The sequence below is a fragment of the Leptosomus discolor genome, chromosome 1, assembly GCF_034619465.1.
Source record: "Leptosomus discolor isolate bLepDis1 chromosome 1, bLepDis1.hap2, whole genome shotgun sequence".
Classification (NCBI taxonomy): domain Eukaryota; kingdom Metazoa; phylum Chordata; class Aves; order Leptosomiformes; family Leptosomidae; genus Leptosomus; species Leptosomus discolor.
In genome coordinates, this window is record NC_141391.1 from 24,320,554 (window position 1) to 24,345,324 (window position 24,771).

Genomic DNA, 24,771 nt, shown 5'->3' on the forward strand with positions numbered 1-24,771 from the left:
AAAAAAAAATAACAACAGGCTTGTGGGGTTGAGATAAAGACAGGGAGATCACTCAGCATTTACCATCACGGGCAAAACAGACTCGATTAAAGGAAAAAATGTAATTTATTGCCAGTTAACTCAGAGAGGAGTAATGAGAGATAAAACCAAATCTTAAAACACCTTCCCCCCACCCCTCCCTACTTTCCTGGGCTTAACTTTGATCCTGATTTTCCTCCCTCCTCCCCCTCAGCAGCACAGGGGGGAAAACAGGGAATGGGAGTTGGGGTCAGTTCATCACACTGTTGTTTTCTGCTGCTTCTTCCTCCTCAGGGGGAGGTCTCCTCACACGCTTCCCCTGCTCCAGTGTGGGGTCCCCCTCACGGGAGAAAGTCCTCTGTGACTTCTCCAACGTGAGTCTTCCCATGAGCTACAGTTCTTCATGAACTGCTCCAGCGTGAGCCCCCCTCACGGGGTCACTAGCAGCAAACCTGTTCCAGCGTGGGCTTCTTTCTCCCCACGGGCCACAGGTTCTGCCAGGAGCCTGCTCCGGTGCAGGCTTCCCACGGGGTCACAGCTTCCTTCAGGTATCCACCTACTCCAGCGTGGGGGCCCTCCACGGGGTGTAGGCAGTCACCTGCTCCACCGCCCATGGGCTGCAGGGGGACAGCCTGCCTCACCGTGGTCTTCACCACAGGCCACAGGGGAATCGCTGCTCCGGTGCCTGGAGCATCTCCTCTCCCTCCTTCTTCACTGACCTTGGTGTCTGCGGGATGTTTCTCTCACATATTCTCACTCCTCTCACTCGCTGCAATTCCTGCTGCGCAACAACTTTCTCACTCTCTTAAATACGTTATCCCAGAGGCGAAAGACGCTGTCGCTGATTGGCTCGGCCTTGGCCAGCGGCGGGTCCGTCTTAAAGCCGGCTGGCATTGGCTGTATCTGACATGGGGGAAACTTCTAGCAGCTTCGTACAGAAGCCACCCCTGTAACCCCCCTGATACCAAAACCTTGCCATGCAGACCCGTTACAGTGGGACAGCAACAGTGCTACATTTGATTTATATTTGGATGTAAGATGTATGTAATACTATTAGGAAAGGAAGCTTGATGGTCTTCTGAACCTCTGTATGCCTTACCAGAAAGTTCATTATTTTCATCCTTCCTGAGATGGTAATTATCAGTGGGGTAGTTAGAACAACAAACAAACACAATCTGAGTTTGTATGTAGAGTAGAATTAAAGAAAATGATTTATTTCCTCCTTCCAGTCCCAAATATAAGATTTAAGACACTTAAGTGTTATTTTTCATAACAGTTGGAGAACATTAGGTTTCATGGTAGAGTTCCGCATTTCTAGGGAGGTTGTTACAATGAAATTTCTCTTAATTTGTGAGAATCCAAAACACTGATTACATCTCAGCAAAAGGTTGGGTTTTTGTTTTCCTTACTGACTTGCTCCATGGGGAAACATCTGAGCTTGGGTATGTCTTAGCTGTTTTGAAAGTGAAGTCTTATGTTTATCCCAGTTGTTGTGGGTGTAATCTTTGTGAGTGAATACTTAGGGAAACCAGCACAGAACAGAGAAATGGTAGAAAGGGCAGGAAATGCTGCTGAAACTTATAAGGAAAACCAAGCAAATATAGATATATGTGTTAAGCAGAAGGATTCACACCTTTTATATTGTTATAAATATAGAAATGGAAGGATAACTTAACACTTTTTTTTCCTCATGAGCACACACATAGAATCAGAGAGAGAAGTGTATTATAAAAGTTTCTATTTAATTTGCATCAGAATTATTATTCTTGAGGCCAGTAACTTATTTAGTGAATCAGAATGTCAGCACAAGCAGTTATAAGGCGAACAACAAGCTGTGGTTGCTCACACTTGGGTCCCATTTTCCCTCTCTCTTCAATCCCTTGCAATATAAGGCGGGGTGGCAAGTGCGTAAGCAAGTCTAATACCCCAAGGAAGTCTGGCTAACATATATCTGTTGAGCTAGTTTTCAAGGAAAGTGTGAAGTCTACTACCAAGTTACAGTGATACAGATGTGCTTGCTTGAACTTGCAGTGAGAGCGAGAGTTTATCACTGTGAAAAGATTTCCCTTCATCTTCACAATCACCTCTCTGGCATACTTAAGGTACCCTGTTGTAACTGCTTGACCTGTCAGGGAAAGAATGCAGTAGGTCTAGAAGCTGCAGAGTTTTGAGGAAAGGTCCAAGTTGGGCTCATGCTGTTTGTTTGCCTTACGGGGTTAAAACTATGGGAAGTTTATGGCTGACCTGGACATTGCACCATTTGTCTCCAGTGAGATCGGTACATACTGAATGGCTGGGTTGGTAGGAGGGGTCTGCATGGAAAGTATTTGACGGGAAAATGTGAACATATAGACCTGGCTGGAATTCATGTCTGCGCATACCCAGCGTGTAAGGGATTGTTCCCTAGGGGCACCAGGTGTTAGGCTTAAATTGTGTTAAAGGGCAAAGAGGAAGCGTGCCTTATATGTCAGTGAAGTCAAGAATTTCTTGTTACTGTAGTTGAAATGTGAAGAATCTATATAATGTAGATCTAATTGTTACAGAAAAAGAAAGAATGACAGTGCAGTGAAAATTTTATACACACTGCTGGGTGTCTACTCCTTTCCCTGCTCACCTTTCTGTGGGTCCCCTGGGTCTGAAGGTTAGCAGTTTCATTCTGGGGTGCACAGAGGGTATCACAGCAAGTTGTTAGAATGTGGAGCGCTTCACTTGGACAAATCTGACATTCATGTAGATGGTTTCTTCTTCCTTGCTCCAGGATCCATGCGGGGTTGTTTTTCATTTGCTAACGAAGTTTTACTCTTGATCTTTCTTCATAGGTCTGCAGCTCTGTTACATTCAAATTTACTGCGTTTTATCATGGCATTTGTGCATGTTAGATACTACTACTTTGTCCTCTGTGTTATCCCTAAAACCGGTTTTGTGTGGCTCCAGGTCTGCATTTCTTTAACTGATTATGGATGAGTTTGTAGCTGTGGTGACTCCGGTGCCAAGGCTGTGCCCTACTTGTGCCGCATGCCTGTACTCCGTGCTGCACCCCATGTCTCCGCTTCTGGTTACGAAATGGTGGTCTGGAGGTGCAATCTGCTCTTCTGGGGTAACGGTTTGTGAGGGTGGTTTTAGAGATGAACTCGGCCGCTTGTTACTGTGGGCCAGGCTCCTGTCAGAATGCTGGGTATCATTTCACTGACAATATTTAAATTTGTTTGCAAGAGGAGAAGGATGAAGCTAATAACAAAAAAAACCCCTCTTTTGTCTAAATTGGACAACCTAGAAACCTCGTTGGAGGACTTTCTGTGGAGTTAACAATTTAGCATGAAGACTTAAAGACATTACTGGTTTTGTACTAGCAGACGCTGGATGATCAGCCGTGGCTACGGAGAGCTGTGTTGCTACGGTTATTTCGGGTTGGATGCGTAATCCGTAGCCATCCGCAGGGCTGCAGGAGCTCCGGGCGCCCCGGGGAGCGGCCTGCCCGCGGCGGCCGGCCGGAGAGCGCCGGGGGCCCGCAGAGCGGCTGCCGGCCGCCGGCTGCGGGAGGCTGGGGCCGGCGGGGCCGCGGGGCGCCGCCGCTACTGCCCGCCAGAGGGCGCGGCGGCCCCCGCTCCGCCTCCCCCTCCTCCCGGCGCTGGCGCCCGGTCCTGCCGAGCCCTGGCGGGGGGGAGGGACGGGAAGGGAGGGCGGGCGGCGGGCTGGCGGCGGCACCGCCACCAGCACCGCCAGCAGACGGAGGCCGCTCGCCCGCGCTCCTGCGGCCGAGGCGGGCAGCCGGGCGCACCGTGCCCCTCTCCCCCTCCTCCTCTTCCTCCTCCTCGTCCTCCCCCCGCCGTGCGGCTCGGCGGCCTTTGCCAAGATGTCTCGGGAGCTCGGCTGCAACCGCTGGCTCCTTTTCGCTGCGTGCGCCCAGCTCTTCTTCCTTCTCCCGCCGCTCCGCACCCGGGGTGAGTGGCCGCGGGCCGGGCCGGGACTCCATGGCGAGGTGAAGGGAGGCGACCCGGGACGCTCGGCCCCTCCGCGGAGGCGGTGAGGGGGAGGAGGGCACGGGACAGAGCTGGAGAGCTTGGGCGGGCGCCGGAGCCGCCGCCGCCGTTTCTTCACCTTTCTGTCCCGCCCCGTCAGGGGAAGCGAGCGGGGGCACAGGAGGTGCCCCTTCCCCCGAAGTTTGTCAGCGAGCTGGGCTGTAGCGCGGACGGGGCAGCGCGGGCTCCCTTCAGCGGCCCCGGCTCTGAGGTGCCAGTGGCGGCCGGCGCCGGGACCGACTCCCGCCCTCCGGGCCCCGCGGCGGTGTGTGGGGGCGAGGGGGCGGCCCTGGAGACCGGTCCTCACCGGGCTAGCCGCTCGGGCCGAGAAAACCCTCACTGAACCCCACCGCGAAGCCACTCGTGTTTGAAATAGCACCTTACTGACGGGAAGCTGCCGAGGGGAGGTGGAAAGGTAGTACCGCCTGGTTAAAGTGTCAGCATAGAGAAAAAAGATCGTATTTCTGTATGTTAGAGACGTTTTGAATGTGTCTAGTCAGGTGGGGGAAGATTAAAAGAGAAGGGTTAGTAGTGTGCCAGCAGTTGGATCGCTTCAGGCTCTTGGAGTTAGGAGCTGTTGCCGTGAGTGTAACAGACAGAAATAAATGTTTACATCTGTTCTGTTTCTCATTATTTCTTTTCCTGAATGTTTCCATCTCTGTCAGCATAGGCTTGTCAGTTTGTTCTGAGCCTTTGGATTCGATTCTCTTCCACTACTATGGGTTGTGGATCAAAATCCTGCAGGGGAAACCTGGTATAAATAAATCCTGTTTTCAGCAAAGTAAAACTGTGATATTTTGATTTTTCTCTTGTAAAACACTTTTACTTTCACCTACGCAGCTTGGTTTTTGGAAGAGTCCTAATACTATACAGCTCTTCGTAAAGCTGTATTTCATTCTTTCTGAGATGAGTAGTTTTGCTCCAGTGCTTCAGCAAGGTATTAGAGCACTTGTAACCTTGAGCAGATTGTAATCACAGTCAGAGAATAGCAGCTTCAATTTTCCCCGTATGTATATTTGTTGTACATACATGCATACGTGCAGGTAAAAGGCAGAAATGGAAAAACTTAGATTCTTGCTTCTGCAATTACCTCTTGTTTAGTAGGTTTCCGTTAATGCTTATATAGAATTTGTTCACCTGAAGCTTGTTGCAGTATCATGGCTTTCTTGTAGTTTTTAAAATATCGTTTTATGTTGAAGTCCTTTCTTTTGTAGATGCCCCATGATTTTGAGATTGCCAGGGTCGTAAGTTTGCAGAACAATCAGCTTTGCTCTTGGAAAACAGAAATAATTTGGATTGCTTTTCACAGAAGAAAGCAGCTTGACTGTTGGTATTTAAGTCATTTTATAAATTCCAGCTTGCAGGTGGCAGCTTGCAGAATGGGAAAATGTATTCAGATAATTTTGTTTGGTCTAACTTCTAGACAATCAGAAGGGATAATGATGATGCTTTTTTCTTCTGATTTTTTTTTTTGCTCGCCTTTTATCAAGATACTGGTGTACGCAGCACTCATTTAGACATTTCAGTGGTTCACAGTGGTGATTTCAGCTGCCTTCTCGTGTGTGCCATTTGCTTAAAGAAATTTAGTAAAGAAATAGAATGAGTTGCTTTTATTTTATGAAAAGCTTCAGGTGCTGGAAATTTGCTTTCATCACCCCCTCCTCTTCCTCCTCCCCCACTGCTCTCTCCCCATTTTGGGTTGATCTGTAAGTCTTCATTCTTACCTAGCTAGACTAGGATCGTTGATGCTGGTAGGGTAGCAACAATGAAGAGATATTATAAAAGCTTGCATATAAATACATGAAACTAATTTATTTTTCTTGCTAGCGCTCCCAGGCTATCTCATTATGAAGATCCTGTCTCTTTGAATGACAGCGTCAGTGCAGATTTTCTCTGGAATCATGTCAATCCATAGGATCTTACGTTCTTTGAAAACTTGGGAGGGGAAGGAAACCCAACCGAACCAAAAATAGGCCTTTTGTTAAATTATAATTAGAAGTATAAAGAAATTATATTTTAAATGTTTTGTCTACAGTGTACAACATAATCAATAGTTTTCATTATTTGAAGTGGTTATTTTTATTAATCACAGTATTGCCATACATAAGTCGTAGAATCATAACCTTTTTGTAGCTCATTTAAGCTGACCCACAGCCCGGTGAGGTGATTGGAGTGACTCTGGGGTCACTCAGCCTTGAATCACAGCATAAAAGAGGAGGGTAACAGAAGTGTTGCCTTTCTGCCTCAAATGGATTTTGTCTGTCAAAGCAAAAGAATTAACTCTTGGTTTTTAACATCCTTTGCACTAAAAGGACATATAATTGTAAATGTTTGGAAGTTGTTGGCACTTGAAAGGGTAGTACTGAAGAAAGGATTACTTTTACATTTATAATGTGGTATTAGATCATTATATATATATATACAGTATATTGTATTTTAGTACCACAGTATTTACATCCATTTTCCTAATAGTTTGTTGGCACGTATTCCTGCAGTTCAGCTACTGAACAATGAAAATAAATTATTTGAATTTTACTTTCTAGTGTTATAAGCAAGTCTATTTACTCACCAAAATTTTAATGGAAATAATGGAACACTTGAGAAAAATAAATAGGGATTGAAGCTACTTGTATTACTTTCTCTGATTATATTTCCAGGTTTTGAATGGATCCAAAAATGTTGTCTAGCTTTTTCAGTGGATTTTAGTCATGCTTTCAAAAGAAATAAAGATAAAATTGATGAAAATAAAGAGCTTTAAAGTCTTTCTAAAATCTCTTTACTTTTCTTACTTATGCTCACTTATTGAGCATTTAGCAAAAGGAGAGGAGGACTGGGGATTGACATATTCCGCTTCTGTCTACTTGTGCCAAATGGTGTGAATAGCTACCTGTGTTAACAAACTTCAAAGTACACAATGCATTAAATAGTGAAGTGACAAATACAAAATTACAGGTTGCCTTTAAGACAGCATCTTGCTGGGGGGTTTTGTGATTTAGATAGCTTTGTGTGTGAGAAATTGTACAGTTAATCACCCTAGTCTTTTTGGTTGCTGTAGTGCCTATGCAGTTTGAACTTCTGTCCGCTATGGGTTTCTTCTTGCAACATCTTTTCTCTGTGCTCTGTGGTAAGTCAGTGGTCCACCTGAGGTGGTGTTGAAAAAAATGAAAGGGACTAGAGGAAATTCTGGATTTAGCGAAGGCACCTCTAGCTCCAGAGAGTGATGTGTGTCTTAGGGAGTTCTATACTGAAAAAAATCTGTTGCAGTTGTCTGAATTAATAATGATGTTTGGACATGAAAAGTTACTGTTTTGTTATAGTAGCATCTGATAGCTGTCCGACATAGGTCATCCTTCTTTGTGCATGTGTACTTTACATCAAAAAGATATCCTTGCAACAGAGAGTTTATAGTTTCTACCTGTGTTGTATAACTGATCTGGTCATGAGCTGCGTGTGTGGTCTATTCCTGGGCACGCCTTTTTCAGAAACCTCTTGGGAGTAAATTGTGGGTGCATGAATTAATCTTAGAGATGTCCTCTTAGGCCCAGGCACTGTATTTCCTACCTGCCCTATGGCACCTTTGTTGATAAGTCGTATGCTAGCTAGATTGACCATGTTCTTCTCATGCCACCCTTCTCCCAGTAAATCCTTAGAAAAGGATATTTATTTCCAGGCTGAGAGGTCAGGTTGCTTAGCCAGAACAGTCTTGGCCATATGTTAGTAAGACTTGAATTTACTCCACAAGTGCATCCCAGTTTACTTCTGAAGACTGCTTTGCTTGTATCAAATTCTGTGTGCATAACAGATTTGCTAATAATGTAGTGGAGGGGCCATGGCATATTTTCTGCTAAAATAAATTCGTACAGTCTGCCTGAGTGAAAAGCTTGGTTACTGTTGGGTGAAGGCTCTTGGGGTTTTTTGTGGTGCCTTCAGGGGTCTGCTAGTCTGTTTAGTGAATGATTTTCAGTAGTTTAAAAATAGTCTGAACAGTTCTTGCCTTATCATTAAAATGTATTAGCTGGGAAAAGTCTTCCTGGAATATTTAATGTAAAAGATACCAAGTCATTTTAATATGTTTATTTGTTGGAAAAGAAGCAGGCTGTATGTCTGAAAGCACTGGGAATAAGAATGATGGTGTATAGAGAGACTTCAGCGTTCATCACAGATACTGGTTTGTTTAATAAATGATGTGTTGTGAGTGTTGAAGTTGCACTATATGTCAGGGCAGCTGCAAAAAAAGTAATTTTTAGCCAGGCATCTTCAGTCTACCACTGTCCTCAACAATACAGAAAGATTGATATGGGAGATGGTCCAGGAGAGCTGGTTGATTTTAAAGTTTCTCCTCCTACAGGCTCAAGAATAGTTCCTCCCCGCATGTAGGAAAGCAAGGAAAGGTGGCAGGAGGCCCATGTGCATGAACAAGGAGCTCCTGACAAAATTCAGACGTAAAAAGGAAGCATACAAAAGATGGAAACAGGGTCAGGTCACCCCAAGAGTAATATGGAGACACTGACTGAGAGTGCAGGTATACTGTTAGGAAAGCCAGAGCCCACCTGGGGGTGAATATGGTGAGGGATTCAACTTCTGAAAGGCCAGAAAAAAGGCTTTCTCAGGTGTATCAGCAGCAAAAGGGACACTGGGGAATGTGTGGGCCTGCATCTGAATGTGGGGCATGTACTTGATTAAAAGAAGAACATGGAAGAGGGTGAGGAACTCAAAACCTTCTTTGCCTTGGTCTGTGCTGTTAAGACCCACCTTCAGCAATCCCAGGCCCCTGAAACTCATGGGAAGTCTGGAGCAAGGAAGAGTTACTTTCACTGGAGGGGGACCAGTTTAGGGAACATTTAAACAAACTGGACCTATAGAAGTCCACAGGACCTGATAGGCACCCACAAGTGCTGATGAAGCTTGACAATGTCAATGCAAGGCCACTCTCTGTAGTCTTTGAAAGGTCATGGTGACTGAGGAGAGTCCTGGAGACCAGAAGAGAGCAAACATTACCCCTGTCTTCAAGAGGGCAAGGAAGGGAATCTGAGGAAACTATAGGTTGGCCAGTGTCTTCTCAATTCCTGGCAAGCTGGTGAAGCAAATAATCCTGGATACCATTGGCAAGGAAGGAAGGACAAGACAGACATACAAAGGAGAAGGCACATGTGTTTTATGAAGGGGCCATCATGCTTCTGTGATTAGAAGACTGCCTTCATGAATGTGAGGAAAGCAGTAGATGGTGTTTATCTCAGCTTTAGCGAGGAGTTCAATACTGTCTCCCATAACATCCTACACAGACTGGTGAATTATGGGGTAGATATGTGGACTGTGAGGTGGGTAGAAAACTGACTTGCTGGGCTCACGGGTTCTGATCAGTGGCATGGTAGACTCCTGGGGTTGATAATGGTTCCAGTAGTGTTAAGCCTCTTCATTAATGACCTGGACAGTGGGACAAAGTGCACCATCAGCAAACTTGCAGGGGATACAAAATGGGCAGGAGGGCTTGATGCACCAGCTGGTTGTGTTGCTGTTCAGAGAGACCTCAGTGGGCTGGAGAGATAGGCAAGTGAGAAACTTGGAAACCCAAGTTCAATGAAGGGAAATGCCAAGTCCTGCCTCTGGTGAGGAGTCACCCCATGCACCAGTGCACACTGGGGGCATGCTGTCTGGCAAGCAGCTTTGTCGAGAGGAACCTGAGGGTCCTGGTGGGCACCAAACTGACCATGAAACAGCAGTATGCCATTGTGGCAAAGATGGGTAGCAGCCTCTTGGGCTGCATTACAAAGAGTGTTGTCAGCAGGTCAAGGGAGATCACGTTCCTTCCTCTCTTCTCAGCACTGGTGAGACACACCTGGGATGCTGTGTCTGGGTCTAGGCTTGCCAGTACAAGAGAGACATGGACATACTGGAGTGAGCCCAGCAAAGGACCATGAAGATTATTAATAGATTTGAGCACCTCACATATGAGGAGATGCTGAAGGAGCTGGGACTGTTCAGCCTGTAGAAGAGAAGGTTCAGGGAAGATCTTGCTGACATGTAAATACTTGATGGGGGGCAGTAAAGAAGACAGAGCTAGGCTCTGTGGTGCCTAACATGAAGTAGTTGGCATAAACTGAAATGCAGGAAATTCCATTTAAACATAAGAAATAATTTTTTTTTTTTTTTTTTTTTTACTCTAAGAGTGGTTGAACACTGGGAAGAGGTTGCTTGGAGAGTTTGTGGAGTCTCTGTCCTAGGAAATACTCAAAACCTGACTAGACAGGGTCCTGAGCATCCTGCTCGGGGGCAGTTGGATTAGATGATCTTCAGGAATCCTTTCCAATCTCAACAATTCTGTGGTTCTGTAATACAAAGATGAAGTAGGTTCTTAAAATAATTCCCTGAAGAGCTTTATCTGTGCTCTCAAAGACATAGTTTGAAATAGGTCTTTTTTTCCCAGGTTATCTGAGTATTGTTTGATTTGTTTCAAGAATCATGTGCATTAATATTTTATAAATCTTAGAAGCAGTGTGCCAGGGGTTATTGGATGTTATGGTGAGAGAGGCAGCATCTCTTGTCAATCACAGTTGTTTCATGTGTCATGTGTGCTGTTCCTCAGCTGCATATTAAGAACTGAAAGTCATGAAAATTCTATTTGCATTCAGTTCTGTGAATAAGCCGAATTTCTGAAGTGATAGTTCTTCAGGCTAATCCTATGTAATTAATACATTTCCTAGAATAAGGCTGTTTTGTGTTCTTGTAATTAGGATCGTGTCAAATAGAAGATGTGGATCTGGTTTGTGTAGTGGAAGACATTCCTTATCTGGAGCTCTAAGTACTGTTATGTTGGAAGAGGAGGAGGAAAATGATCAGAACATGCTGTCAGGAAGGGATTTAATAGGCAGATTGAGGTATTCTCTGTGCACTTTTGAACTAGAAATGTAAAACGTTTACTTGAGGACAACGTTGCAGGGGATGTTTCTGTTTTATTCTTCCTGGCTAAATGGTTTATTGAAGTGTGGCTATGGTCAATGTCAGGCTACTGTCTTAGAATGAATTTGGGATGTCTGCATCTAGTGGTGTGATTTGAGGTTCAAGTAGTCAGGACCTGAGATGTCATTGTGAAACTCAACTCCTAGACACTTGATGAAGTTTGGTCTCCAGTTGAAAGAGCATGGGGATATAGGTAATCAGAGGTGGAGCTCCACAGGCTTTGGACAATCTTGTCTTCTTGCTTTCCTGCATTCTGGGTTTCTAGCATGTTAAAGGAATTGATGGTTGCTAATAATTCACTTTGAAAACAATTTCAAGCAATAAAAAATTTAAACTTGCAGTGAAGCACTTCACTTGAATATGTTGATTTTTTTTTTCCGTCCTGGTTTTTAAGAAAACCATCTATTTGACCATGATCAGTAGTACCTTGAGTTCCTTCCAAATTACAGCAATTTACTTTCATTTGCATCTCTTTAGTACCTTTAAGAAAAACACTCCTTACAAAGAATCTTAGCAGAACTTTCTTATGTTAAATGGATCTACTTTTACAAATGAGTAAAACTCATTTAACAGAGACAAATTGATTAGGTTACATCAACAAAAATGAAAGAAAGAGCGCCCTTTTTAAGGATTATTTTTCTAATACAAACCAGAAGTATATGCATAGGGTGATGTCAGTTTAAAAGGTTTAAGATAATACTAAGTCTGTGCAAATTAGCTCTTTGGGGTCTCTATTATTTTTGTAAATGTTTATTTGGGTCTCTTATCCAGCATTCAGGATGTATGACAGCCATCTTCAAGTTTGATAGAAATTTCTGTCAGCTGCTATTAGTTTCTGTGGTTCCAAGTGAAGCTTTGGTAATCCAAACGTTAACCTGGAGTGGAAAGCAGGTCTTCCATGTGAAAGCATATTATGCTGTTGTCAAGTGAACTGCTGGACTGAACAGATTTGATTTTTTTTTTTTTCTTTTAAATGGGATTTATTTGCCTTGAAGCCAAGATAAATTGGCTTCACATCAAAGAGTGATCTTTTCAGCAATGTACAGGAATAGAATTATCAGGCAGTAAATGTCTAAATTCTGTAAGAACGGACTGTCTTATGTTCATAAAGATTATTACCAATATAGTATCATTTAATGTAGAAATCTACCTAAATGGATTTGGGTTTTTTTTTGCTGCAGAACTTTGTCAAGTGTGAAAATGAGCTCCTATAATATGAAAAAAGTCTGCTTTTTCTTTCAGCTTTTGCTGTACATGTAGTTCCTGAAGGTGCAGAAGATGAGACCGAGCTACCAGTGCTGCAGGTAATAAATTTTAATTGCCAGAGCAGGAGCATTTTACAGACATTATAAAGTCATCTAGAAGAGACTAGAGCAAAAAGCCTAACATCTGTGGCATTGATTATTTTGATCATTGACTTCAGTGGCACTAAATGTCATATGATGACTTTTTCTTCTGTGTGGCATATAAGAGACCTTTAATAGGACACAAGTTGCGTGTAGCACTACTCTTCCGTTACTATGAGGATCTTAATTTATCCTATGGATTCTTAGAGTTACTAGAATAGACTTACACTTAGCGCTTTTGTTTTCTTTCTTAGCCTGGTTTTTCTGACTTATGTTCACAGGTGTTAAGAATTAGGTTTTTCGGGTTTTGTTGTGGAACAAAATTATAAATTAGAGAACGATTTTTCTTTTTTGCAGGATCAGCTGAAGAGTGCAGTAGAAACTTATCGTGAAACAAACTTGTGGATTTTACCAAGTGCATTTCTACAACTTGACAGTGATTTTCTGCAGGCTGATAGTGTTATTGCTGTTGAGAATAGTATATAACCTTTATTAGTTTCAGAGCTAGGTTTTCCTTTCTTCTTGGTTTTGTCAAATATATTTTCCATTGCGAGGGAAATGGCTGCCTTTCTGCTAAATTAGCATTACTACATATGGCTATAGAAGTCACGGCTCAAGTAAAGCTTGAGTATGAGATTTCAAATTAACAGATTAGAAGAACTGATGATGAGAGCTAGTGCTACCGTTAAACACGTAAGGGGTGTTCAGTGTGTATGCATGAATGTCCTTTAATCTACCTTCTATCCTGTCCTTCTACCTACCAATGTTTTTATAGGTATGTATTTGTAACAGATATTTGTGTATGTATAGAAGACATTTAAGGGAGGAAAATCAAAGTACTGGAGTGAATCAAGAGTTAGAATCTGTAACTGTCGTTTAGAGGTAGTGATCTTGCATCAAATGCAATAGAAGTATGGTCAGAGATGCCTGTTTCTAAATATTTTTTGATTTTGTTGATGATTGCTGTATCTACAGTAATTTTCATAAATTAAAAAGATCCCTGTTGCAAACTGCTGATCTGCTGCAGTGTATCTGGGAGACTAGGAAATGTCACTCTTTTCATTACTTATAAGTTGCTGTTTGTCAAATTCCATTACTGTCTCAACCCAGCTGTTTAATGTTATCATTCTTATATAGCATACAAGTTATGAAGGCTTTCCTACTATTTTAGAGTTTCAAAACCTTTCCTCAGATGAAGTCAGAGGTGCCTCCTAGAACCCATCAGGCCAAAATCTTTTTTTTTCCTTTTTTTTTTTAACGTTAACAGGAATGTAAGGGGCAACAATTATTTTGTGTTAATAAAGCTAAATGTAAAATATGGCTTGTTTGTCACATTGTGTACCATAAAACACTTTTTTTTTTTTTTTTGCATAGAAAATTAATCTTCCCGCGTTGTTTACGATACAGGTTAACTTAGAGTGTGGTGTGTATTGCACTGTAAGGTGGCAGTACTGTGTATAGTCATCAAAACAACTTAGTCTTATAAGAACTTTTTTAAACTTCATTGACACAGTCAGCAAAAAAGGGTCATAAGCATGGATGCAATGCAGTCATTCTTGAAAAGGTTTTACAGATGGCTACCAAGGAAGTTGGAGCTTATGCATTTTGATGTAAAAGTCAGACCTGGACAAAGAGAGAGATCATCTGATGCAAGTAGGACTAAAAGGATTAGATGGATATTTAAAAAAAGAAGGAAGAAAAAAAAAGTGTTTATAAACAGGAATTAAGTCACAAGGGTAGGAAAACTATATACGAGCTTATTACTGAGGAGGGCCTTGTATAGTGTTTCTATCTGAAGGTCTTAAAACACTTGGACAAGATAAATCCTACAACATCTTCAAGCAATTAGTAAAGATGATCTTGATTTTACATGTGGAGAAACCGAAGCTCTGAGGTGCTGTTACTAGGGAGAAATTGTGCAATAAATGAAGGCTCTGTTTTCCTTCCTGCGATTTTTGTAGGAAGCACAGAGCTATTTCTCCAGTCCTATCTCTACCAGTCAGGAGTTCTTAAACAACAGCTTTCCACCCAGCCCCTGTTCTTTAGAAGCAGTTGAATATCCTCCTAAGATGTTTTTGTGCACGTCTTGGTTTCCAGGTTAATGATGCAAATGAAGTGTCACTGTTGTCTGTTCCTCAGCACTCTGTTAAAATTTCATCACAAATGTGTGTGATAACCTGAGTAAACCTTAGTGAAGTCATGTTATATACAACAACCTTTTCATATTTATTTGTCTTGACAGAAATTGCTTTTGAGTCTTCCTGTAAGAACTGTGTTTCAATAGATGCTTGATAGTGGATTAGATGAGTAAGAGTGTGTTGAGGTTTTTTTACATACTGAACGGATGTATTTGTATTATAGAGTCCCATATTCCAAACTTTGTGCTGAGGAGATACATATTAAAAAAAACCCAAACAACATTGTTAATATCACTTAAAGAGCTCTGGTATAAATTGACTCATGGAAAAGCATTGTCTCATTTTTTACTCTTTTACTGTATTGTCTAAGTAATAGTATACATACATGGAGAATATCTGTTTCAGTTCTTGATGATGAAAAACTTTTTACTTTAGGTTTTTTATTAGTTCTTGAGTTAAAACCTCTATGTATACGTTTATAATCTGATGAATGCTTTGACTACCTGTGTGTGTCTATAGAAATATTTGAGGGTTTGCGTGTATTCTTATTTTGCTTTTCTCCTTTCTTCTAGAAGACTGAGAAAAGTGGAACAATCAGTAAAATAAGCAGAGGTAAGTACTGTTATAATCTGTATTTGTTTCACTTGTGTCTGCCTTTTTAGTATAAATAAAATACAGTTGTGCTTTGAAAAGTGACTGTGTGAACAGTGCCTAAATGCTCAACAGCATTGTTAGTTACTTGCTGATTCCCAAATACTTTGTATTTTTTTTCTTTGCTCATGTAGTCTCATGAAACAGAAGCTTCTCAATCTTTGTTTGTGTTTGCAGTTCTTGTAGTAAAGTGTTTTTCTGAAAATGTTCACTTGCACTATGAAACTGATGCATTGCTTTTGGTAGTACACAATACCTTAAAATCAAATTTCATGATACTTGATGTCTCTTCCTGTAAAAATTTAACATGAGACTGAATTTTACAATTCTGCTAGGCTCTCGTGGTACTTGGAATAACTACAGTTATTATAAGTTAATTGTAACAACTTGTAATAACTTTGTGAGATCTAGAAGCAAGTATTTAGGAAACATGTCAAACATTAGTAGGATAGTGAGTGGTAAAATAATATTTTACTGGACGTGTGAGATAAATTATGAGAATAAAAATTCTGCAAGCTGCTGCTTTTTCTGAAAACAAGTCTGATGTCCTTCCGGCAAAAAGTTTACAGACCTGAGATTAGGACTTGATGTCTTTGCACTGTAACCTAGTGCTGCCTCTGCTATACTATAACAGTTCAGTCCTTAAAGCAACTTGAGCTGTTGCGGTACTTCTCACTCTTCTAAACCCTGAACACTTGGGTCTGCTTGTTCTAAAAAGAGGCAGGTTATCCATGCTTCTGTTGTAGCAGTTTCTGAGCGTTTGTGAGTTCGTTCTGACATCAGAGCTGAACACCGGGAAGACTTAGCATGCTTTTAGTAGAGTTGCTAACAGAACTCTGAATGGTGCTGAGAAGATCTGGCTTTTGTTTGTTTGTTGGCTTTTTTTTTGACTTAGTTGCAAGCTCTGTCCCTAACACAGCTAACCACTTCTGTGGAAAATAATTAAGTCCCTTGTCCCATTAATCTCCTGTTTTACTATTGAAAGGTCGGGACCTTTCTATAGAAGCTTTATTACTCTTTCCCTGTTCACCCTTCCTTATCTGGTGTCAAACAAAGTCTGTGTCCTCTTTGTGTTCTTTCATGTACTTCTGTGGAATCTCATAGCACAGCCAGGTGCTCGTTCCTGCTTTTTCACTCCCAGCAGACCTGCTGTGTCTCACTTCCTAAAACACCCAGGGAGGCATTGACAGATGTTTTTGGGGGTTTTTGCAGTGCTAAGTTTTCATAAGTTTCAATATAATCTCATTACTTAGGAAGGTTATATTTAGGAATGTTACAGTGGTACATTAATGATGTAACCACCATCTGTCATCTATTGTTTATTTCAGTAGGAGATCACTTTAAAGCAGACAAACAAGGTAGTAAAATTTTACAGGTAGTAAAATTTAGAAACCTGCTGCCACAGCAGGTTGTGGAAGCAGGATGTACCAGCAGTTTGAAGAGAAGACAAGTCCATAAATGTATGGTAAGATAAGTAGACAGCAATGTATCTTCTGGCATTTGCTAATACAATAGTTGTTGATGCTGTTCGAGTACGAGAGGCGCTGGAGAAAACCTGGAAGGTCTCGTGGTGCCCCTAAATAGTGTTTCCTACGGCTACTGTTAAAGACAGTATACTGGACTAGATGGACCAGTGGTCTGATGTAATATGTCTTCTCTTTTTTTTTTTGGAAGTCTCTTTTAACCCGTTTCTTTGGGTAAACTCAAGGAAGGACTTGAAACAGAGAATGAAGTTCTTGATGGTTCTTAATTCCTGTGATTTTTCATTCTTCTTTTTCAGACTTGTGTAAGAAAATTCTTTCTCCTTTATAGATCAGCTGTACCTTTGTACCAAGGAAGCAAAGTTACCATCTGAAGTTTTCCTTTCAAAGTTTTAAGAGGTCTTTTTAAGTGTCCTTAGTCAAGCCTTTGAAGACAGGTATCAACACTTTGATATTCTAGTCACTGGGAAGACAAGTATAATAAAAGACTGAACTTCATGTTCCCATGGTTGCTTTGTCTACCCAGAATGCAGTGTAGCTTTCTGGGTTGGCTGGTGCGCAAAGTGTTCCATGCATGGATATGTTACAGTCCAGCCGAAAGATAAGTGGTGTGACTTACCAGTGTTGGGTCATCCTTGCCAGGCCATGGCAAAAAGTCTTGCCCTTCAGGTGGATTTATAGGTACTCTATTGGTGAGTGTATTTGTCCCCAAACGATAGGCCTTATTGTTGACCAACAGTATTTTCAGCTTGTAGAATATTTGAGTAACAAAAGTCAATCTCTCCTTGAAGTGAGGCATTGGCTATTTCAGGCTAATGTACAATGGTTTTGCCTTCTTTGGAAACTCAAGGAAACATTGAGCTGGGGAGCGTGAGTTCTCTAGATTCCTTCTGCAATTTGTGGAAAGAGAGGGGCACTTCCAAGTGTGAGGAGAGATCCAAGGTAGGTTGAGTCATTCCTTCACCACAAGAGTATCTCCTGGCTTTTGGCTGTGGGGTGAAGAGGTATTTGGTTCAAGGTGTTTTTTATTGTTCTTAGCGCAAGAAAAGACTTTTAACTGTGGAAGCTTTTTATGAGGCCGCAAAAATCTGCTCAAAATATAAGAGCTAAAAGAGCCTGATCTAGAGTTTAGTTTGATTTTAGAGTGGGCATAAAAGGAGGGGAAGGCCTACAGAATATGCATGTGGCCTAAATTTTTTTAGACTCAAATTGGAAGCTGAGTTTTCTGACCTACACAGTAGCGTCTCTGGTTTGTGAGTCAAAGCACCAGTGCTTCTGTGCTTTAGTTTTTGTCTGAATAAAAAAATGAGATGTTTTGTATTTTCTCACTGGGTCTTCATTGTACAAATATTCCATTTAGCCTTAAACAAATTCATTTTATTTCCATCATTTCTTAAGAAAGAAAAACCCAAAGAAAAGAGGAGCTAGATTTAAGCACCGTTGGCAGAGCCACAAAGGTGTCCGCGGCATTCATTTACCTAGTAGAGGCCAGTGGTTAGACAGCATCCTCATTGTTTTAAAGTCATAATTATAAATCAAATTTTTGCGGAAATGGTTTGGACCATGTCACACATTCTCCAGGAAAGTATACAGGTCATCATGAAATTCTGTCTTTTCTGTTGATGCTTGTTCTACGTTTTTAGTGATGTGTTTAAACATTCGGCAAGTTGAAGACATGGTTCTAGATGCCCGCTGTTTCAGGTGAGTTAGATAATTGGGTAGCTCAGGAGTCATTTTCACTCTTTTCTAGAACAGTAGAAGGGAGTGGGGAAAACCCACTTCGGAATATACTTGCAGTCTAGAAATTAAGGAGGCTGACTTGGAATGCCAAAGACCTATATTCAGGCCCAAACTGCCTCACAGATGAGAATTTGGGTTTTATTGCATCTTAGGTGAATGCTTTAACCTCTGGGTAGTAGAGAAAGGCTATCAGGAAACATCATCATCATCATATGTTCTTCTGGGAGATTTCTTTTGAGCTGATTTAGTGATAATTCCTAAGGAGGAATATTTTGCATAGGTCATTGTACACTTGCTGAAACACACATTACTGTTAATGGCTTGTTAAAAGTTGACTAAGGTTCCCTTCTGTTTAGCAATGAGCCATTATTGTGGTGAGACTCAGAGTTTTAGCATTCCTGTTTCCGAATTTATTTTTTTTAATATGAACTTGCAGTATTTTTCCAATCAATAAGCATTTGAGATTGTTGAGGATATTTTCCAGATATATAAGTGTCTTGGGGAAATAAAAGAGAAGAGAGACATGAAGTATCCGCATATCAGTAGCTATTTTTGGATATTACTCTTCCAAAAGACTCTGTTCTTTGTCTTGCTTGGTTGACTGTTTCTCAACTTGAGAAACAATTTAGGTGTTTAAAATTATACCTATTTTCTGTTGACATTTTGATACAATGAATATGTCTTTTTATGAACTATTTTAAAGTGCCTATAGCAGAGCAAACTATTTCCATTGGATTAAAGCAGTAACACTAAAGTAGGTGGTAGAGTACTTCCTGAAAGTATTCTATTGTGGGATATCACAGCTGTTGTTAAATGTACCCTTGAATGTAACTGCGTGTAATTCAGATGCTTGCACATCTGTAAATATACTGATACTGAAACAGTAATTATATAAAGCAAAATAGGTTTTGGGTTTTCTCTCTTGGGTTGTTTTCAGTATTGTGCATGTAGCACTTAGCTCTTTGACTCTCACTAGCATCAATGAAGTGTAATTTTGATTTTTACACTAATTTTAATTTTTGCACAGGAGATCTAGGAAACATCCGGCTAAATATCGAATAGCTGCTATTCAGAAGTTTTTAATGTGCATGGTTTTTTTAAGCAGCTTGTTTGGTGGGGCAGAGCATGAGGGAATGCTGTGCGGGAAAAATGTGAAATCAAAACTGATATCTATGTCAATGCTTATGCCATCTTTGCAACTTTATCTCCGGGAACCTCACACAATTTGGCATTTTCAGAGTTTGTCTTGGTGAATAAGCTAGCAAATTGAGGGAAAAGTAGAACATTTAACTGCAGCTTTGAGCTGTCATAGGTTAGATTAACAAGTAACTGCTCAGAGGAACAAAGGAATGTAATCAGTCCTCAGGTTTTGGAGATGGTAATCTCATAATCTTAGTGAAGATACTTGAGGTTAATGCTCTTTTTTTTGCCACTGTTTTTCTTGTGATCTTTCTTCATGTGCTCAGTTTTACTCCTTTTTCCTTGAAACTACTTCTTTCCTCCTTTGGACATTTATTCTCCATCTTTGTTCCACGGTTCTTCACTCATTCTACTCTATTTGCCAAGTTAACATTTTTAACCTAGAGGTCAAGATTTTGGTGTGACACTAGGATCTTTTAGATTGACTTGATCTACTATGCAAGAATATATACTTTAAAAATAAATATTGCATGATGTAAAGCTTGAATTTACACGGCAGTGAAACTGCAGATTAAAAGAATTGAAATATTTTGCTGCCTGACAAGAAGCTTCACATGCTTTCCCTAAGGTGCTCTGTCCTTGGGATGTTTGTCTTCACAGACGTGACTTGTAGTAAAATCTGGCAGCTTTCAATCAGCCATGACTCACTAGTTCTCTACTGAACTTTCTTCCTGGACTGTCTTCAATTTGATATCTCCTGTATCTCACTCAAAGTTTGGTTTCAAGGGAATACCAGAAAGTGTCTTAGAAAGCTCTCCTAGAGGGTTTGTATCTTTACTTTCTCTGTCAGCTTTCATAATGTTGCTGCTGATGGTGATCTTAAAATTCTGCTTTTCTGAAGTTTGACTTGTATGTCTTTTTTGTTAGCTATGTAATTTTTTGTTCCTTGTGCACTTTGTTCCTTCTCCACATTTTTTGATATTCTATACAGATCCCATGGGACTTTAATTTCTTTTCTTTTTGTACTGTCTTGTCTTCGAGTGATGTAATTTGTAAACATTAACTCAGCAGCCTTTTCTGTGCTGCCTCCTCGTTGAATTAAATAGATTCTGTTGCCTCTTATGCTTGATCTGACTGTCACCTCAAGTGACAGAATATAAATGCAGTTCTCAAACTCCCCCATCCCCACAAGTCCTCTACTTATCTCCTTGAACACTGACAACATCATTACTAACTTTTTTTGTTTCTTATGCAGTGATTGAACGGTCATTGTCTTGAACCTCTTCAGTTGTTACATTTTTGAGTTTCCTTGTCTGGATGCTTTCTGCATAGTATCCGTGAAGTTCAGTCTTTTCCGGCCAAACAAACAGAAACCGCAGTATTGTGCAGTTCTCCTCGTCTTAAACTTTGATTGCTACTTAGTTCTGGTCTTGCATGGGTTATGCAGCATAGGTCAAACTTGTTAAGAATTTTGGAAAGGACATCTGTCTGCTCTTCCTTTCATCTTCTCATCCTCTGTTGTCTTCTGCTGTGTTCTGCTTCTGAATGGGATCAAATTTGCTTGTTTTTCTTAGCTTTCAAAGTGTTGAGGCATTGTTCTATCTACTATCATCAAGAAAATTTGACTATCTGCTTCATTGCCTACTTATATTTTTTTAATAGGCACTTTTTTCTATCCATAAATGTTTGCAAAGCTACTTCATTATTTTCTTTTAAATTTCTCAGTCTCTTCTCCAGTTGAAAGTTCTTAACTGTGGTGCCTTTAAACACTGTGAAGATGTGAAATGTTGGTGTTGTCCTATTAGATTAAAGAGTATTACCTCATTTTTCTCATGTGCATCTCTCCATCTGATGTTTGTTTCTGGGTAGCGTTTTAAGCTCTTTATTGAGGAAGCATCTTTTCTGTTCTATGTTCATGCATTGCCTAGTGAGGGGACATGCTGGTCTATGACTAACACCTTTTGACTCTGGTAATAAGGTGTGCTGGTGTGTTGGAGAAAAAGCAACTTCATGAATGTGGCTGCTGTTAACTGCGGGCATAAGTGTCTTTGTTGCTGCAGATCTGCCAGTCATGTCATGCTTTTTGTTTGTTAATCCTTAAAAGGACTGTTCTGGATTTTTTTGGTGTGGTTAATTTATGCCTTTTTACTATTTCATTAAATGTTTGTATAACTAAAGAGATAGCTTGCTGTGTAATAGATTCCTCCACATGCACCTGGGCTCTCACTAGCTTTGGAGAAAAAATGAAAATAACTTCTTTTGTCTTTAAATCTTCTTATTTTCTGGTTCACAGAATTAAAAGAAATTGTATTTATCATCCAGAGTCAAAGTAATTCTTTTCATTCCAAGAGAGCAGAAGATCTAAAAAGAGATATTTTAAAACAGGCTGCAGATCTTGGAAAGGTATGTTTAGATAATATAGATTGCACCTTGCTATGTGTACTTTTACTGCATTTTACTAAAAATATCGTTTTCTATTGTTCTTTTTTTTCAAATCCATTTTATTCCTTTTGTTAATTGTCTTCTGTGTGCTTATAAGAAAACTATTTCAGTGGGTATTTATTGATTGTATGCTGTGATTTATCACTAAATAATTTTAATTTGAACTATCTACCTTTTTGAATAACAGCTTTGTTTATTTGGATGGCATTTGGTGCAAAAGTAATAACGAGGAAGGCTTTGAAGAATACAGTTTTCCGATACAACTGTAGTATGTTTTAAAAAAAAAAAAAAAAAAGGAAAAAGGAAAAAGAGAAGGAAGATGCTTTCTTTATGAAGTGAAAAACATAATCATTTCAGTAATAGAGTAATTTTAGGTGAATACTTTATTTTATTAGAGCCGATGAAGGTGCTGTAAGGTAGATTTTATCAGAATTTCATTGCACAACTGTAGCACTGTGACAGTAGAGCAGCAGTGTGCGTGGGCATTAAAATCCTGACACAGGATTCCCTACTTCCTACACCAATAGTCTTTCACACTTCTCTTGCCCGAGTCGGTATTGGCTCCCTCCCTGGTGCAGTACCTTCCCAAACTACTCCTTGTTCCTCTGCCACAGCAGTGCAGACTGAGCGTTCTGCCTCTCACCTGCTGGTGGGCCGTGCTGGCCAGGGAGCTGCATGTTGTACAAGTCTGGTTTTGACTCAACACTAATATGAAATATTACTTGTAAAGCTTTAACCTAGAGGGAAGAGATTTTTAAGACACTTAGATTGAAAGTTAAGTGCACATCAGCAATGCTTTAATTTTCTTTGTCCTTAATAAAAATAAGAAGAAAGTAAGGAGGCCATACATCCCCTGAAATGAAATAGCTCGCTGTGAGGTTATTGGACCTACTTTTCTATTCCAGGTTCTTTGTTGTAAAGGAAGAAGTCTGATTTAAATTGTCTTCTGTATCTTGGCCTTGGAGTGCCTAAATCAGATTTCTGGATGTTTTAGGCTTCATTTATGGAAGCTTATCAAACCTGTTGTAAATAAATCCATTCTAAATGCAATTTTTAATCCCTTAATGAAATCAGTCATGTGAACAGCCTTTGTTCTGCGGAGTTCTGCTCTTTCAGAGTCCTCTTTGGGATTGAGACAAATGTTCAGATGCAATGTGTGCAGAGAGGATTATGGCTTCGGTTGTTAAAAACAAGGATTTTAATTGAGTTCTGTAATTGATGTTGCAGAATATGAATGGTGAAAAGATCAGTAAGTGGAAGTATAAATAGTTTCAGTGAGGGAGGAATATAAGCATGTTTTTTTATGGGAGAGAAGTAAAATCTTTTTTTGTAATGAGAGAGTTGTACCTGTGAGTACTTCTGCCTTGAGCAAACCAAACTGGCTTTTAAAAAACTTTATTGGAGGTAAAGGAGATTCCTCTAAGTGAATGCTGAAATGGTGATGCTTTTCCAGTATTAAGAGGTACCTGTTAAACAGCATTCATGGCATCTTATAGAAGGTGATGGAAGTACATCACACCAAAAACCTCATGCCTGAAATCTGAGAAAAGGGCAAAGCCATCAATGTACCGGGAAAAAATGAGCATAGCCAGCATGTACTTGATATGTCTTGATTGTTTGTCAACTCGCAATTCCACTGTAGTCCATTGTGAAGCATGACACAATAATACTAATTATGGAGAAGGGACAGAAAATCTCTGAAATTCTGCACATCAACATTTGAAGTTCACATTTTTCATTAAAAAGAACGCATATGAAATTATTAATTTCAGGCAAAGGCAGTTAAATCCTTGTGCTTTAAAGGACAACTGCTCTATAGAAACAAAGGACTGGATCAACTGAATCATCAGGTTCACTTGCCTGTTGTCACAGGACGAAACATCTATTGTTTCATCCATAAGGATTCATTAGTTATTATTTTCTGCTGTTTTAAAACGAGAAGTGGAAGCCAGCTGCTGGATTTGTGTTATTTAGTGAAACTAGAATATCTGCATTGCTTTAAAATGTATTGAATCTCTCACATTCGTATTTACTTTACTTTAATCTTTACAAGTAATTTGTCCCTTTGTTTTCTTTTGCTGTGTACTTAAAACATTTTTTTTCATCTGAAACTGATCTATAATTCCGGTCACCAGTAGGTGTCAGTATTGTGTTCATGCTTAAAAGCATATTCCATAGCGAGTTACGAACACAATCTCTTAAGTTAGAACATAGCAATGAAGAAAATTTCTTAAGGTTTTTACCTATTTTCTTAATTGTCTGAGCATTTAAGAAACTCTGTAAACTAGGAAGTCCTAAGAAACACCAGATAGGAATAAGGAAGCTTTCACAGTGTGAAATGGTAACGTTTTGGACTGTTCCCTTTCTGTTGCCTTAAAAAATTGAACACCAGGATTAGGTTTTTGGTTATAACATTTAAGACTAGAAAACTGGTAAAATATAGTTTTTGAAAAACAGTAGATTTTTGTTTGAAATATAGTTTTAGATGCAGTTAATGCTATTTAATTGCTTGGAATTGTGGCATTGGTTTGAAGACAAAGGTCTGTGTATTTCTTTATGAAAACTAGTCTAGTAGAGTAAATGCCTTTTTTTTTTTTTTTTTTTTTTTTCCCCCTTTCTTCCCCATTTGAGGGTTCTTATATTGAACACCCTCAGGCAATTCACGATTCGTTTATTTTTCCTGAAAAGCCTAGAGATTAAGTGGTATCCTATGTGTATTAACCAGAAGAAAATGGCAAATTAGTACTATTCATTGTGGAGTTAAAAAAAACAAACACCAAAACCCCCCAAGAACGCAACAATAAGATCTTAAGACTGATACTGTGGAGTATTGAGAAGT

The 24,771-nt window shown here is 40.2% G+C and overlaps 1 protein-coding gene across 1 annotated transcript in view; it reads left to right on the plus strand.

The window, feature by feature from the left end:
- The first annotated feature begins 3,871 nt into the window (after positions 1-3,871).
- The window catches only part of B3GLCT (beta 3-glucosyltransferase), a 64,098-nt gene continuing 43,198 nt past the window's right edge, over positions 3,872-24,771 (plus strand). The window contains exons 1-4 of the mRNA XM_086481862.1: positions 3,872-3,959; positions 12,237-12,298; positions 15,051-15,090; positions 21,784-21,893. Of these exons, the coding sequence (XP_086337988.1) occupies positions 3,872-3,959; positions 12,237-12,298; positions 15,051-15,090; positions 21,784-21,893 (300 nt within the window). The remainder of the gene's footprint in view (positions 3,960-12,236; positions 12,299-15,050; positions 15,091-21,783; positions 21,894-24,771) is intronic.